Here is a 15,086-nt window from a genome sequence, read left to right as displayed (position 1 = left end):
CTCAGGAAGGAATGTATGAAGAATCTGGGAGGAGCAAGAAAAGGTATCCTTATATTTCAAGACAACTTTATTAGGGGGACAGGGAACACCTCTTTACCTGCTCCTACTCTCTTCCCAACCTCCCCCCCCCAAGTCAGCTTCACTTCTTTCGGATCTCTGCTGCTTTCTCCTTCTTCATCTCCTTGGCCAATTCCCCAATAAGCCTCCAGTATTCGTGGAACTTGAGCTCAGAATCCTGATTCACATCCAAACTCTTCATCTTTTCATCCAGGGAGCCCACGTCCTAGGAAGATACAGAAGGTGTGTGGGGAGGGGCAGAGAAGAAGCCACAGGGGAGATGAAATGGGACCTTCAGAGAATGTCCAGACTGTGTACTGAGAAAAGAAAACCTAGTGTTCCCAGAGATGGAGAACAGGATTTCTATAGGATTTTTCCTCCTAAATATTAAATATGAAATTGTATATAAAATATACTAATTATGCATGGTTGAGGTATAAAAATTAACTTAATTTCCTCTGGTTTTGCTTTTAAATTTCCTCAGGTCTTCATTTATCGTGAGGAAATTCTATACCCCTAGATCAGCATTTATTGTAGTTTGGATGTTTTTCAGCTGGGTCCAATTCTTCATGACTTCATTTGGGGTTTTCTTAGCAAAGATACTAGGGGGTGCAGCTAGGAGGTGCAGTGGATAAAGCACCAGCCCTGGATTCAGGAGGACCTGAGTTCAAATGTGACCTTGGACACTTGACACTTACTAGCTGTGTGACCCTGGGCAAGTCACTTAACCCTCATTGCCCCACAAAAAAAAAAAAAAAAAAGATATTAGGGTGGTTTCCCATTTCCTTCTCCAGCTTATTTTACAGATGAGGAAACTGAGGCAAAAAGAATTAAGTAACTTGGCCAGGATCACACAGATTATAAGTATCTGAGGCCAGATTTGAACTCAGGAAGATGGAACTCTATCTATTGTGTCACCTAGATACCCATAGCATTTATATATGTTTATATATAAATATAAATATGGTATCATATACATTTACCATGTGCAAATAACTATTTTTATATACGAATCATTATATTATAATATATTGTTTATTGATTATAAATCAATATATTTAAAATCCAAAAGTGTTCCCTGAACAAATTAGCTTAGAACAATCTGAAAGAGGGAAAAGGAAGGGGGAAGAGACCTCATTCAGCCCTGTTCTGGCTCAGTTACGTTTGGAAAGGAAGGATCACAGATTCTGAACTAGAAGGGACCTTAGAGGTCATCTATCCCACTGCCCTAATTTTATAGATGAGGATGCAAAAGGCCCAGAGAGAAGGGACTTGCTCAAAGTCACCCAGCTATTAAGTGGCAGACCTGGGACTCAGGCTTCTAACCCAGTGTTCTTTCTAAACTACTAATAGCTAGGCATGGGCTCCTAGACTGTGAGCTTTTGTTTTGCGTTGTTTTATTTTAATATTCTGGTAAATGTATTTTATCAGAATTCATTTCACTAAACTCCCAAAGCGGTTCAAGACACTAAAATGGTTTTTTAAAAAAGGGGGAGGAGGCAGGTAGATGGCCAGTAGATCTGGCCCTGGATTCAGGAGGACCTGAGTTCAAATGTGACCTCAGACACTTGACACTTACTAGCTGTGTGACCCTGGGCAAGTCACTTAACCCTAAATCCCTACATTGCCCCGCAAAACAAACAAACAAACAAATAAATAAACCCTGAGCTTGAGGATGAGGAAGATGGGACAGGGAATGAGAAAAGAAAAGGACTTTAGGCCTTGGTCAGAATGAGTGTTACTGCAAGTGCTGGGGCGTCAAGACAATGCCAAAACAGGATAGCCAATGCAAGTGTGTGCCTGTCCTTGGGTTCTGTCCAAAATAATCTTGACTCATAGGAAGAATTCTGGAAGACCAATGTGTTATGCCAGGGCTGGGAAAACATGTGCTCCTATGACTAAGAAGAGACTTGAGTGACTTTGGCTTTTGTGGAATCTTCTCTCCCATACTCTGCCTGAACTCATTCCTTAATGATTAACATACGCCCATTCTATACTACTCTCTCCATCTCTGTCCAGGGCCATATCCAGTCATCTTAATGTATGTCTTGCCACTAGACCCAGATGGCTCTGGAGGAGAGAGCGAGGTTGGTGATTTTGCGCAGCCCTCCCCCACTTAAGTCATGACATCACCCCAATGTCATGGTCCTCCTGGAGAACAAAGGACAAACAACAACAACGTGACCTCCATCTCTGGGATTCTGAAAGCTGAGCTGGAGTCTTTATTTCCACCTCCTTCAACCCAACCCCTCCAATGTCGCACTCCAGAGCTCCCCACTCCTTCCACTGTGCTATCTAGAATGCCTGCTCCATAACTAACAAATTGGCTTTCCCATCTCACTCCCTCCATCTACTTGTACTCACTGGGACATGGCTCCCTCCTAATAACACAGCATCCCTGGCGACTCTTCTAGCACAGGTTGAATTTTCACTCAAAGCCCCCACCCCCGGGGTTACTAGTCATGGTGGGGGTGTTGGGATATTCCTCGCTCCCCATTGCCACATTTGGACTCTCCCTCTACCAAGATCACTCAGTAAAATCTCCTCTGAAATTTATTCAATCTATATTTATTTTGTTTTGGTTTGGTTTTTTGCAAGGCAATGAGGGTTAAGTGACTTGCCCAGGGTCACACAGCTAGTTAAGTGTCAAGTGTCTGAGGCCGGATTTGAACTCAGGTCCTCCTGAATCCAAGGCCAGTGCTTTATCCACTGCGCCACCTAGCTGCCCTATTCGATCTATATTTATAACCCAATCAAGATTCTGGTAACTGTCATGTACCCATCAGCTAGATATTCTCTTTCCTTCCTCAATGAATTTATTTATAGTCTCTCCTCCTCAATCCCTGCCTTCATCCTAAGGAACCTGAAGATACATATTGATGCTCCTTGAAACACCTTAAATTCCCAGTTACTCTATTCCACAACTTTTTTTGGTGGGGGGCAGGGCAACGAGGGTTAAGTGACTTGCCCAGGGTCACACAGCTAGTAAGTGTTAAGTGTCTGAGGCTGGATTTGAACTCAAGTCCTCCTGAATCCAAGGTCGGTGCTTTATCCACTGCGCCACCTAGCTGCCCCCCTATTTCTAAATTTCACATCAGATGTACCCAGAGATGGTCCTACTCTTCATCTTGTGGTCACCCACAACTGTTCCACTTCTATATTCATGAACTCTGAAAACATTTATCTGATGATATTTTGTGATTCCATGTCTCGTTTTGCCTTATGACCCTTAGCTAACCCTTTGTCCTCACCATGCCTTCTAATTCCTCTACCTCTCAGTTCTTCCCCAGGCCGTGACCCCTATACTAACTGTATTCTTCTCCCTTCCCTAACTTGTTTAGAAGCAGTTCAATTCAATACTATCCTATATTTTCAAATCCCTTGCCCCCTTGACATACTGCTGCTTACTGCCTACCAAGCCCCAGTGGATTATTCCCACCATCACCTACCTTTGCTCCTACTCTAGCGTTACTGCAAAAATCCAGAAAGAAAAATCAAGAAACCATGCTGACTGGGTCCACTACAAATTTATATTACATAATATCAACTGGGGCCTGACTGCAACAGCTCCACAATTAAACCTCAAGCAGCTTTTCCCAAACCTTTTCACTGCTCCCTAAACTTTCTATGGCTTCCGCTTCCCCTACCTCTTAGCTGAAAACCTTGTCCTTGTGGTAGCTAGTGGTACTAGGTGGTAGATAGAGGTTGGACTTGGGAGTCAGGAAGACCCGAATTTAAATCCTGTAATCTTCCACCTACTCCCTGTCCCCAGATGCCAGCAAACTATGTCTTCACCACCCTTAAAAACAACAAAACAAAAAACCATCTTGACCCATCCATCCTTGAAGCTACAATCCCATTTGACTTTCAAATATGAGACTCAGGAGAAGCATAAAAAGGTAAATATAGGAAAAAGAAATCATAAGGGATTCGATGAGGTTAAATTGTTTACTTTCCTACATGGGAAAATAATACTTATAACTCCTAAGAACTCATTATTAGGGCAGTTAGAAGGAGTATATACATAGACATGGGGCATGGGTGTGAGTTGAATATGATGGAATAATATCCCCTCAAAAAATACAATTAAGGGCTGAGAAAGAGGAATGCATTAGGAGAAGGAGAAAGGCAGAGGTGAAATGGGGTAAATTATCCCACATAAAAGAGGTACAAAAGGTCTTTTACAGTGGAAGGGAAGATGAGAAAGGTAGGGGAGGAGTGCTTGAACTTTATTCTCACTGGAATTGGTTCAAAGAGAAAATAACATACACACTCAGTTGGGTATAGAAATCTATCCTACCCTACAGGAAAGTAGGAAGGGAAAGGGATAAGAGAAAGAGGAATGGGCTGAGAGAGGGAAGAGTGGATAAGGTCAAAATGGATACATGATTTAGACAGAAAGGGTAATACCATAAGCAAAATAGGGGATCGTGGAAAGGTTTACCTGTCAGATCTATGGATAAGGCAAGAATTTATGACCAAACAAGAGATAGAAAACATTATAGGATGTAAAATGGATAGTTCTGACTACATTAAATTAAAAAGGCTTTACTCAGGGGCAGCTAGGTGGCTCAGTGGATAGAGCATCAGCCCTGGAGTCAGGAGTACCTGAGTTCAAATCCGGCCTCAGACACTTAACACTAGCTGTGTGACCCTGGGCAAGTCACTTAACCCCAATTGCCTCACTAAAAAAATATATAAAAATAAAAATAAAAGGTTTTACTCAAACAAAACCAATGCAGCCAAAATTAGAAGGAAAGCAGAAAACTGGGGGGAAATTTTACAGCAAGTTTCTCTGAAAAAGGCTTCATCTCTCAAATATATAAATAACTGAGTCAAATTTATAAAAATTTAAGCCATTCCCCAATTGATAAATGGTCAAATCTTATGAATAGGCAGTTTTCAAATGAAGAAATCAAAGCTATCTATAGTCACATGAAAAAAAATCTCTAAATCACTATTAATTAGAGAAATGGGAATTAAAACAACTCTGAGGTACCACCTCACACCTATCCCATTGGCTAATATGACAGAAAAGGAAAATGACAAGTGTTGGAGGGGATATGAGGAAACTGACAGTAATACACTGTTGGTGGAGCTGTGAACTGATTCAAACATTCTGGAGAGCAATTTGGAACTATGCCCAAAGAGCTATCAAATTTTGTGTACTCTTCGACCCTGCAACACCACTATAAGGTCTGTATCCCAAAGAGATTTAAAAATCAAAGGAAAAAGGGGCAGCTAGGTGGCTCAATGAATAAAGCATCAGCCCTGGATTCAGGAGGACCTGGGTTCAAATCTAGCCTCTGACACTTGACACTTACTAGCTGTGTGACCCTGGGGAAGTCACTTAACCTTCATTGCCTTGCCAAAAAAAACCCTATTGTGTGCCAAGCACTGTGCCCTATAACTTCTCTGGGCATTAGTTTTCTCATTTGTAAAATGAAGGGGTTGATGAATTCTAAGGCTCTTCCCCACTTAAATCCAAGGTCCTATGATCCTGTTCTTCCAAACACAGAAATAGGGATCAATAAGATTGCATCCCCCTCCCTTTCTTTTATATGTCAGCAATTTCTGACAATTACTACATGGATTAATATGGTCAAAAATATTTATAGCAGCTCTTTTTGTGGTGGCAAAGAATTGGGAATTATGGGCATGTTCACCAGTTGGGGAATGAATGAACAAGTTGTAGTATATCATTGTGATGGAATACTATTGCGCTATCAGAAACGATAAGCAGGATGCTTTCAGAAAAAAATTGGAAAGTCTTACATGAACTGATGCAAAGTGAAATAAGCAAAACAGGAGAATATTGTACATATATTAAGATGATCAGCTGTGAATCAGTTAGCTATTCTCAGTGATACAATGATCTAAGACAATTCTGAAGGACTCATTATTTCTGAGGGACTCAAGAGAAAGAATTGGAGTCTAAATGCAGAACGAAGCATCCTTTTTAAACTTTCTTTATTTTTCCTGTTTTTTTTTAATTGGGAGGGAGGATTTGTGTTTTCTTTCACAATATGACTAATATGGAAATATATTTTACATAACTAAACATGTATAACCTATATCCAATTGCTTGCCTTCTCAATGAGAAGGGAAGGTGGGAGAGAATTGGGGACTCAATTTTTTAAAAAGAATGTTAAAAATTGTTTTTAAATGTAATGGGGGGTGGGGCAGCTAGGTGGCGCAGTGGATAGAGCACCGGCCCTGGATTCAGGAGGACCTGAGTTCAAATTTGACCTCAGACCCTTGACACTTACTAGCTGTGTGACCCTGGGCAATTCACTTAACCCCAATTGCCTCACCAAAAAAAATTTTTTTTTAATTAAAAAAAAAGATTAAGTAGCTTGGGGGCAGCTAGGTGCACAATGGATAAAGCACCAGCCCTGGAGTCAGGAGTACCTGAGTTCAAATTTGGCCTCAGACACTTGACACTTACTAGCTGTGTGACCCTGGGCAAGTCACTTAACCCCCATAGCCCCCCTCCCCCCCAAAAGATTAAGTAGCTTGTAGTAGCAGCCTGGTAGGCCTGGGTCCAGTTAGGGATACTCTGGCCCTGAGGGGGACACTGACCATGGAGAAATATGGTTGATCAACTTGCTGGGGTCAGTTAGACTCTTTCTTTGGAAAAGCAAAGTACTTAATTAACCAGATAATGGTTAGTCAAATAGATAACAAAGCAGACATGTCACGGACACCCAGAAAGCTGGGCACTTTGAAATTTTTAGCATGAGCTTAGTTGGGAGCCAGTCATGTTTGCTATGTGATTAGGACTAGGTAATGACAATAATCTCAAGTTAGAAATGTGGAATTTTTATTATTCATGTATCCCACTCCCCAAATAGCTAGCACCATCATTTTCCAAACTGCTGTAACTTTTCAGTCCTAAGTCTCTTCCCCCATCCCCCTTTCTCTCCTCTATAAAACTATCACCCTTTCCTTTGTTCGGGGAGTTCTCCAGGCCATGCCTTTATATGCTGAATAATAAAAACTTTTACTTAAATTTTGATTGGATCATGTGTTAGAGTAATTCTTTGAAAGAGAAATATTTTCAGACCCAGTTAAGTGATGACATGCTGAAAAGTCAATATATGTTAATCAGTAAAGGGGAGTTCCCTAGTCTAATGTAATCACAAGTCCAGTGAAACACACACACAAACACACATACCCCTGACATTTGTGTGGGTTTTTTAGCAGAGTTACTAGGATCTGGGGATGATGACGATGTAGGATACCCAGATTTCAGCAAGACAGGCATTTTATAAAACCTCTCACGATATAGTTGTTTGGGAAGAGAAGATAACTAGTTAGGCTGACAGCAGCTTGAATAGCTGTACCCAAAGAGTGTTGATTGATTAGTATCCGTATAGAAGCTATCTATCAACATGTCTCCAGCCATAGAGCTATCATATTTGTCAACAACTTAGATACACAGAAACCACGCCTATCAAATTACAGATGATGGAGGAGACCGGAAGGAATGACTACTAATAAGTTGTCTAACAATTAGTATGCAAAAAGATCTCACAGAGAGGTTGAAACTAATAAGTTTCTATGTTGGTATACAATCCTCTTTTCCTTTTTCTTTTCTACTACATATGTGGAAATGTCCATTTTTAAATGTTTACATTCAGAATCATTTTTTAAAGTCTATAATGAAATTTAAAACAATGAGCTCCTTGTCACTAGATGTGACAGGGCTTAGCCCAGGGCCTGGCACATGGTAGACTCTTAATAAATGCTTGGATTGATTGACAAGTATTCAGTTCTGATTACCTATTTGTCAGGGCTGTTTAAAAAACAATTCTTTGGGGGGTAAGAAGTTGGAATGTTACCTCTAAGGTTTAGCTGTATGGCCTTGGGAAAATCTTTGGATTTTAATGAACTCATCTATAAAACAAAAAGGTTGCACTAGATCATCACTAAGGTTTTTTCTGCATCTAACGTTCTAGGATTTTGAGTCTTTTTGAAGTACTTACTGAACGTCCAACACCATCCTAGCCACTATGGGGATATTAAGAAGAACATAAAAGACATGGTCTCTAACCTCAAAGAAGTTATGGTCTAGTCAGGAAGGGAAAAAAAAAGTCTTGTTAATGTAGTGTTAAATCTTATAGGGGTCAGAGACATGGGCTCACATTCCATCACACCCAAGCAATCCCAATTGCACAAAATCACAAGACTTCATTCATCTAAACATATATAAGAAGCAACATGACATATCAAGATCAAGGCTCAAGTCCCAACTCTGACCTATACTAGCTGCATGACCAGAGGCAAGTTACTTTAACTCCCTGGGCCTCAGGCCATTCCCCAAGCTATTGAGTATTTGCGGAACTACATCCTTGGAGGAAGTTACCAGTCTAGTATGAAATCATGGGATCATCCCAGGTACAGACCAAGAAAACAAACACATACAGTCTTTTGTTCAAATACACTTAACCACATTTATTGTCTTCCACAGTTATGTATTTCAAAGACTGGCCTTAACGAAATTACATTCACAGACACACTGCCACACCCACAGTATCACCCAAGTTATCTAGTACTTACAAAATCACATCCATGCAGCTCCTCCCATTCCATCCTAAATTACCTTCTCTCTGTCCCAGCACCGTCCCCGCAAGTTACCTTGAGGAGGTGAGGCAGCTGCTGAGTGGCCAGCTCCTTAAATTCATTGACGCTGAGGCTGCCCTTCTTTCCCTCTCGAACAGCGAAGGTGAAAAAGGTCTTCACCACCGTCTCAATAGCCATCTCCAGCTCGGTCAGCGGTTCCGCGGCCATGGAGAAGGCTAGGGATAGGGAAGCTTGTTGTCCCACTAACTGTGGATCTGAATCTGGTCGAGGAGAAAGGAACATCCAAAGGTAACCTCTAAGGAGGAACCGTGCCCAGGTATTACCTATTCATTACCCCAGCTCTGTTGGATATTTAAGAACCCCAAAAAGAGAAGACCCAGCCCCATCCCTGTGAGGAGTCTCAGGCTGGAGAGCCCCTCTGTGTGGGCTTTTTAGGGGGAGAGGGTGTCTCCCTTTGTGGGTAATCAGACTGGCAGCCTCTGTTTCGGGTCTGGCTACTCTAAATGTTTCTGCCTCAGCTCTTCCTAAAGCATCTTCTTGAAATGAGGTGGGGTGTCAGGGTGATTCAGAGATGCCCTCTTCCCACTCCATCAATTAAGGGTCCCGGAATCTACACAAATGACAAAGGTGGTATTGTCTCAACCAGCGTCCTTCGCCCCCCCCCCCATGGAAAACATACAGTTGTTTCTCAGTATAGAGAGCAGGAAGATATGTACTCTTTCCAAAATACAGACAGTTCCGAAGTTAAGCTAACGGTAATGGGTCCTGGCCACAGGGCTCCTCCCATCTTTGAAACTACCGAGTCGGAGGCAGGAACTAAGCTGCCAATTAGCGATCCCTTTACAAGCCCCCAAGGTTTAGTTCTAAGACGTCAGTGTTGGAGAAATAGGGAAATTCCAAGCCCTCTCTAACTCACATCTGACCCTCTTCCAACCTGTTCATCCGCTTCAAGGAACAGTTCCCCCGACCCTCTCCTTCAGAGCCCCAAAGTCACTTCCTGAATTCCCAGTTCCTGGACCTGGAGGGAGGAGCTCAACTTTCTCCTGGAGAATGGGGCCGCTCATTCACCCCACTCCAGAAGGCCTTGGTTTGATACTCACCCTCCGGGTTTGCCTCAGGCAGAAGTAGGGATGGGCTGAGGTTTATAAAAGCCCAGGGGGTGGGGCTGGGGAGGCCGGAGTCCGCTGTGTATATCCCGAGGTATTGAGTTTCCCGTCGTGAACTTCGGCAAAGGGCACGCCCACCCACCCCTCCTTTCCCTCCTCACCCATCGGCGCATCTTCATTTCGCCACAACAGACTTACCCTTCTTTTCTCCTGCCCTGAAGCAAACAAATGTCAAACCTCACCTTCCTGGTCCCATCCATCCTTCCAGTCCAGTATCTTCTAGAAACATGCCCCACACACACCCCCAGTCTGTATATGCCTCCAATCTCCATTCAGCTCGGCCTCTAAATCCCTCCTCTCACTTTCCATTTTACTCTCATCTCCCCCACCCCAACCCCTCAGAGTCCTAATTCGTGCATCCTCGCTAGCTCTTGGGCGAGATTAAGATTAAAGAAGGTATTCGCAGTCTTCTGAGGAATTCTGGAGATGAGGCTCCTATTTGAGAGACTTCGTGGAGGGCTCCCCTTGTTTTTCTGCTCAACAGGGCATAGTGACTATGCCTCACCTCAAGGACCAGAAGGGTTCAACCTCCTGCGGTCTCTGATCATACCTCTCTCTCTCCCTACTTCATCCTTCCTTGCCCTCTCTGCGCCGTGCCAAGGCTGAGCTCGCATCAACAACAACCAAGAACCCCCATGGATTGCTAGCATGCATGTGAGGAAAGGAGTGTTAAAAGCCCAGACCTGGGGGAGGAGGTAAAACAGAGCCAGCTTGTCCCAGCCCTGGAGACAGAGGGCGCTTCTGTCTGGCAGCTGGCTGCTTGCCCCCCTGGCGGTCAGCCCCACAAAGGGGTGGAGCTAGAGGTAGGAGGGGGGGGGGGGTCCAGAGTGGGGAGAAGGACGCCTGAAGTGAGATCGCCACACACCGGCTCTGGTCACAGGACACGCAGCTTCTCCCCTCTGGTCGGCTCCCCCTTTAGCCCCGAACCCACCGGTGAGTATTCTGCTTTTTCAGGTAAAGAGAGTGTGCCAACTACAAGGGGGATAGTGGTCTCCAAGAGTCTGGGAATGTTACTCAGTTGAAGGGGGCTATCAGTGAGCTATAGGGAACTTTGGGGCTGAGGGAAGGATCTGAAGGGTCCATCTATGGAAGGAGTACTCAGTTACCTGGGAACTTAAAGGGTGGGATGAGACGGGAGATTTTTTTTCTCTCTGTAAGCAATAAATCCCCTTCCTCATAGACTGACCCCTTCTAACTGAGGAATCCCAAAGATTCCCCTCTCCATCCTTGGGGCTTCCTAGACCCCAGTTCATCACTCCCCTGAGTTTGAGGGTGGAGGGTTGAAATAACCAGGCCCTAGACCTTTCCTCTGCTTTCTCTGGGGTATTACGCCCTATCATGAGCCAAGTAGAAGCCAGATAAGTTTTGACTGGGCAGCTGTTCCCAAGCCCAGGCTTTCTTCAACCCCCAAGGGCCTGGGGGGGGAGGGGAAGAGAAAGGGAGATTGAGACCCCAAGGCCCAAGCCCACTCCCATGCTTTGCTGAAAGTTTAACTTCTAATAACATCCAAGAACAATAGATGAAAAGTTTCTACGAGTGGGCCCCAAGATGGTGATGGGGGCGATTTAAGGAAGGACAGCCCATTCGCCCCTCTCTCTACTCCGGAGCCCACGGCCTTCTTTTCGCTCTTCTCTTTCTTTCCTAACTTCCTTACTTCTTCCCCTCCCTCTCGCATTTTTCTACTCTACCCTCAAGAAAGTCTTTACGGAGCTAACACTTTTCAGAGACAGCACATATCACACTGTACTCTCCAGGGCTTCCCGAAGGGTCCTCAGGCATGCTTGTGGGGGAAACCCAAGGTTTCCTGGGCTCCTCGGGACCTCCACATCAGTGATCAGTGATGGGGCCGGTAATAGGAGATGCTAGCCCCCCCTTCCCCTTATCCCCTCATCAGGCCCAGGCTTCAGGTTCCCATTCCACATACCCTCCTCCCCTCCTTGGTCTCTGTGACAACCGCCTCTCATGTCCGAAGTTCAGGTGACACTCACAAGGGATCCATTGAGGAGTTGGAGTGTCACCCGATAGGACCTATTGTCCATCCCCCCAGTCCTGGGGAGAGAGGTGAGAGATACCTGATCTAGGACACCTGAGATCCCCTCTGAGCATGGGGGTAGAGGGGAGGGGGGAGAGGGTGCTGTTTACTCCCAGGCAGAGATGGGGAGAGTGTCCTGGATTTTGAAGCCCCTCTCCAATGTCATACCCCAGTATAACCTCACACCTCATCCACCTTCCTCCCCTCTAATTCCTTGCACCTTGACTCAGATGGAACCTCGGGGACATGACTCCGCATCATTTCTGATCACCCCAGCTGCACTCTTCTACTCTTCTGCTCCTCTAGTTCAAGCTGCTGCTGGAAAAGAGGAGATTGTATTTGGCCCTTCCAGTTTCCCCACCCCCACCCCCACCCCCACCACACCCCGGAGCCCAGCTCTGGGGGATAAGGATCAAACATTCCTTTCTCCATTCTCACCCTCCTGGTCTGATTAGAAAGAGTTGATTCTCCAGACTTCAGTCTGACAGATTGTAAAGCATAAAAGGTGGGAGCAAGGCTGAAAGGAACTAAAAGGAGGGAGCCTACTGGAGAAGTCAGAGAGATGTTGAGTAGGGGGCTGAGAAGCCCTGAGCAGAGGGAGAATTCAGGGGAATCAGACGTAAGAAGTGAGGAAAAAGCATGAGTATGACACTGCCTAAGTGGCAAGGGCTCTTCATCTCTACCCTCTTTGTTCTCAATGTGGAGAGGGCAGGGATAGTTGCAGAAGAGACACCCTAGCCTGGGCAGGACAGGCTAGGCCTGTGATAAAAATAGCCCAGGAGAAAGCCTTGTCCACTCCTAAGACCCACCCTCATCCCCAGGGGCAGCTGCCTGGTGAGCAAGTGCCCTTTTTGCCCATCCACCATCAAATTCCTCTTGCTCCCTGGTGCTGCCCAGCGTTCCCCATTTCTACTCCTCTCTCCGTTGTACCCACAATGCCCTTGTCACTACAGAGTCACTTCATCCTCCCCCCAACCCCTTTCTCTGAACTTTTACTTTGGTTTTTAGACCATGGGGAAAGGCAGCATAATGTGGTGGAAAGAAGCCAAGGAAACCTGGGTTCTAATCTGAGTTCTGCACTAACCAAATATATGATCTTGGGCAAGGATTTCTCCTCACTAGTCCTCGGTTTACTCATCTATAAAATTAGAGAATTGGAATCCATCCCTAAGGTTCCCTTACAGGTCTGAGGTCTATGATGCTTTAAAAGAGTAAGGAAGGTTTTCATTTAATTCCATCAGTTCTTTTGGCTGCTGCTAACTCAGTGCAATAAATGAGCATGTAAAGTACCAGTTAAAAGGATAATCGATTAATAATATTGAATGTGGTCCTAGAAGACAGACTCCACATCATGAAGGATGGAGTCGAAATTATTTAGATATGCATTATAATACAAGGGTTTTGGGAGCCCAGGACTCTATTCTTTGGGACAGCCCTGGGCCCTGATCCCTGTCTCCTATGCCAACCTCACCCTGGTCTGGCCTGCTGGTGGGTGGGGGGAGATAGGTGTGTTGCAGACATGGGCTCGGAGCTGGAGACTGCTATGGAATCCCTCATCAACGTATTCCACGCCCACTCTGGCAAGGAAGGTGATAAGTATAAACTGAGCAAGAAGGAGCTGAAGGAGCTACTACAGGCTGAGCTTTCTGGCTTCCTGGATGTGAGTGCTTGGTGTTTGAAGGGGTGGGGGAGTATCCATGGGCTCCTGGCCTGTGAGCCAGCCTCTGGGTTCAGACCGAATGGGAAGCAGCTGCCTTTCCCAGTAACTTCTGCACTTCCCTTCTACCATGTTTCCAATCTCCATCCCAGTTCCTTCCTGTATTCCTCATGGCCTCCCAAACTTTCCTAATTAATTTAAATCAATTCAACAAACATTTATTAAGGACCAATTATATGCTCACACTCCTTAAGCTGACTCAGGGTTCCATTAAATACATCAAGAAAGATATGGGGGTGGGGGCAGCTAGGTGGCACAGTGGATAGAGTATGGGCCCTGGATTCAGGAGGACCTGAGTTCAAATGATGACTCCAACACTCAACACTAGTTGTGTGACCCTGGGCAAGTCACTTAACCCTTATTGCCCCTCAAAAGAAAAAAAAAAAAGAAAGATATGAAGCAGTCCAAGTTCCAGTACAGCCCAGTTTTCCCTTCCCATCCCTCTCACACCCCTCTAACCTTCTCCCACATCTCCCCATCCCTTGCCCTCTAAATTTCAATACGCTTGCCTGGTCCTTTTTATTCCCAATTTCTTTCATGTTTGTCCTAGTCCCACCCAAGTTTCCCTGTAAGTCCCTCTTCCCGTTCTTTCCCAGTTCCTCATGCCCCCTAAAATCTTTCCAGGCCTCTATCATAGAAACCCCCTGCTCTCTTACTCTAGACCCAGAAGGATGCAGACGCAGTGGACAAGGTGATGAAGGAGCTGGATGAGAATGGGGATGGTGAAGTTGACTTCCAGGAATATGTGGTGCTGGTGGCTGCACTCACCGTGGCCTGCAACAACTTCTTCTGGGAGAACAGTTGAGCAAGCAGCCCAGCCCTGGCCAGCACCAATAACCTGCTCCCTTCCCCCCCATTCCCACCTTCACTTTCCACATGGCCCTCCCTCTACCCTGAGACTCCCCAGGTTCACTGTCCCAGGCTCGGCCATAGCATTTGAGGTGTACTGCTCCATTATTCATTAAAGGCTCCTCTCCCAACAGCTGAGGTGTCTGTCTCCTTTGGGGTTTGGTGAAGAGGAGGTACTAACTCTACCTAAGGACAATTATTGGAAGAGCTCATGACTCTCCAGAAAATTCCCATTTCCAGGATGCTATAGGGACTGGGGATTGAGTATTTTGGGTTCCAGACTCATGGGGAGGAGGGGTATAGAACAACCCCAGTATGCCTCATTTTCTCCCTTTGAAAGGTGGGAAGGGGAGGAACCGGCTTTCCAAAAAGGACCAAGTTTCTAGAAGACAGGTAAGGGAGGCTGAATTTAATCAACTGATTCTCCCTCCACCTCACCAAGATGAAATCAAGGTTGAGGAGGTATTGAGGTAAAGCTGTTATCCCTTTTAAAGATGAGGAGGAGGGATAGAGGTCCAAAAATTATTTAGGATAACAGGATCTAAAATTGAGACTTTTAAAATATTTTTAATCTAGTTCTTTTCGTTAATTTTTTGTGTGTCAGGGACACATTTGGCAATCTACTGCCAAATGCTTATGGATTGATTGGTGAAGCTTATGGGACACCCCCCCCCAATAC

At 45.0% G+C, this 15,086-nt stretch overlaps 2 protein-coding genes across 10 annotated transcripts; one reads left to right on the top strand and one right to left on the bottom strand.

The window, feature by feature from the left end:
- Window positions 1-49: 49 nt before the first annotated feature.
- On the bottom strand, window positions 50-10,566 carry S100A13 (S100 calcium binding protein A13). Of its 9 annotated transcripts, none has more exons than XM_044002661.1 (3): window positions 10,493-10,566; window positions 8,698-8,903; window positions 50-283 (listed from the first exon to the last, which is right to left on the bottom strand). In XM_044002661.1, exons 2-3 carry the CDS (start codon window positions 8,848-8,850, stop codon window positions 140-142), a joined length of 297 nt encoding a protein of 98 aa, XP_043858596.1. In that variant the 5' UTR covers window positions 8,851-8,903; window positions 10,493-10,566; the 3' UTR covers window positions 50-139. The 9 variants fall into 9 exon arrangements, with proteins under 9 accessions (XP_043858596.1, XP_043858589.1, XP_043858595.1 ...); XM_044002654.1 differs by lacking the exon at window positions 10,493-10,566 and adding an exon at window positions 10,360-10,481; XM_044002660.1 differs by lacking the exon at window positions 10,493-10,566 and adding an exon at window positions 10,315-10,432.
- Window positions 10,567-10,592: 26 nt separating this feature from the next.
- Window positions 10,593-14,540, top strand: S100A1 (S100 calcium binding protein A1). Its single transcript, XM_044002667.1, has 3 exons — window positions 10,593-10,742; window positions 13,348-13,501; window positions 14,220-14,540. Exons 2-3 carry the CDS (start codon window positions 13,361-13,363, stop codon window positions 14,361-14,363), a joined length of 285 nt encoding a protein of 94 aa, XP_043858602.1. The 5' UTR covers window positions 10,593-10,742; window positions 13,348-13,360; the 3' UTR covers window positions 14,364-14,540.
- The last annotated feature ends 546 nt before the right edge of the window (window positions 14,541-15,086 follow it).

This window comes from Dromiciops gliroides, chromosome 4, assembly GCF_019393635.1.
Source record: "Dromiciops gliroides isolate mDroGli1 chromosome 4, mDroGli1.pri, whole genome shotgun sequence".
Classification (NCBI taxonomy): Eukaryota; Metazoa; Chordata; class Mammalia; order Microbiotheria; family Microbiotheriidae; genus Dromiciops; species Dromiciops gliroides.
The sequence above is the reverse complement of the archived record's forward strand: the minus strand, read 5'-3'. Positions and strand labels throughout refer to the sequence as shown.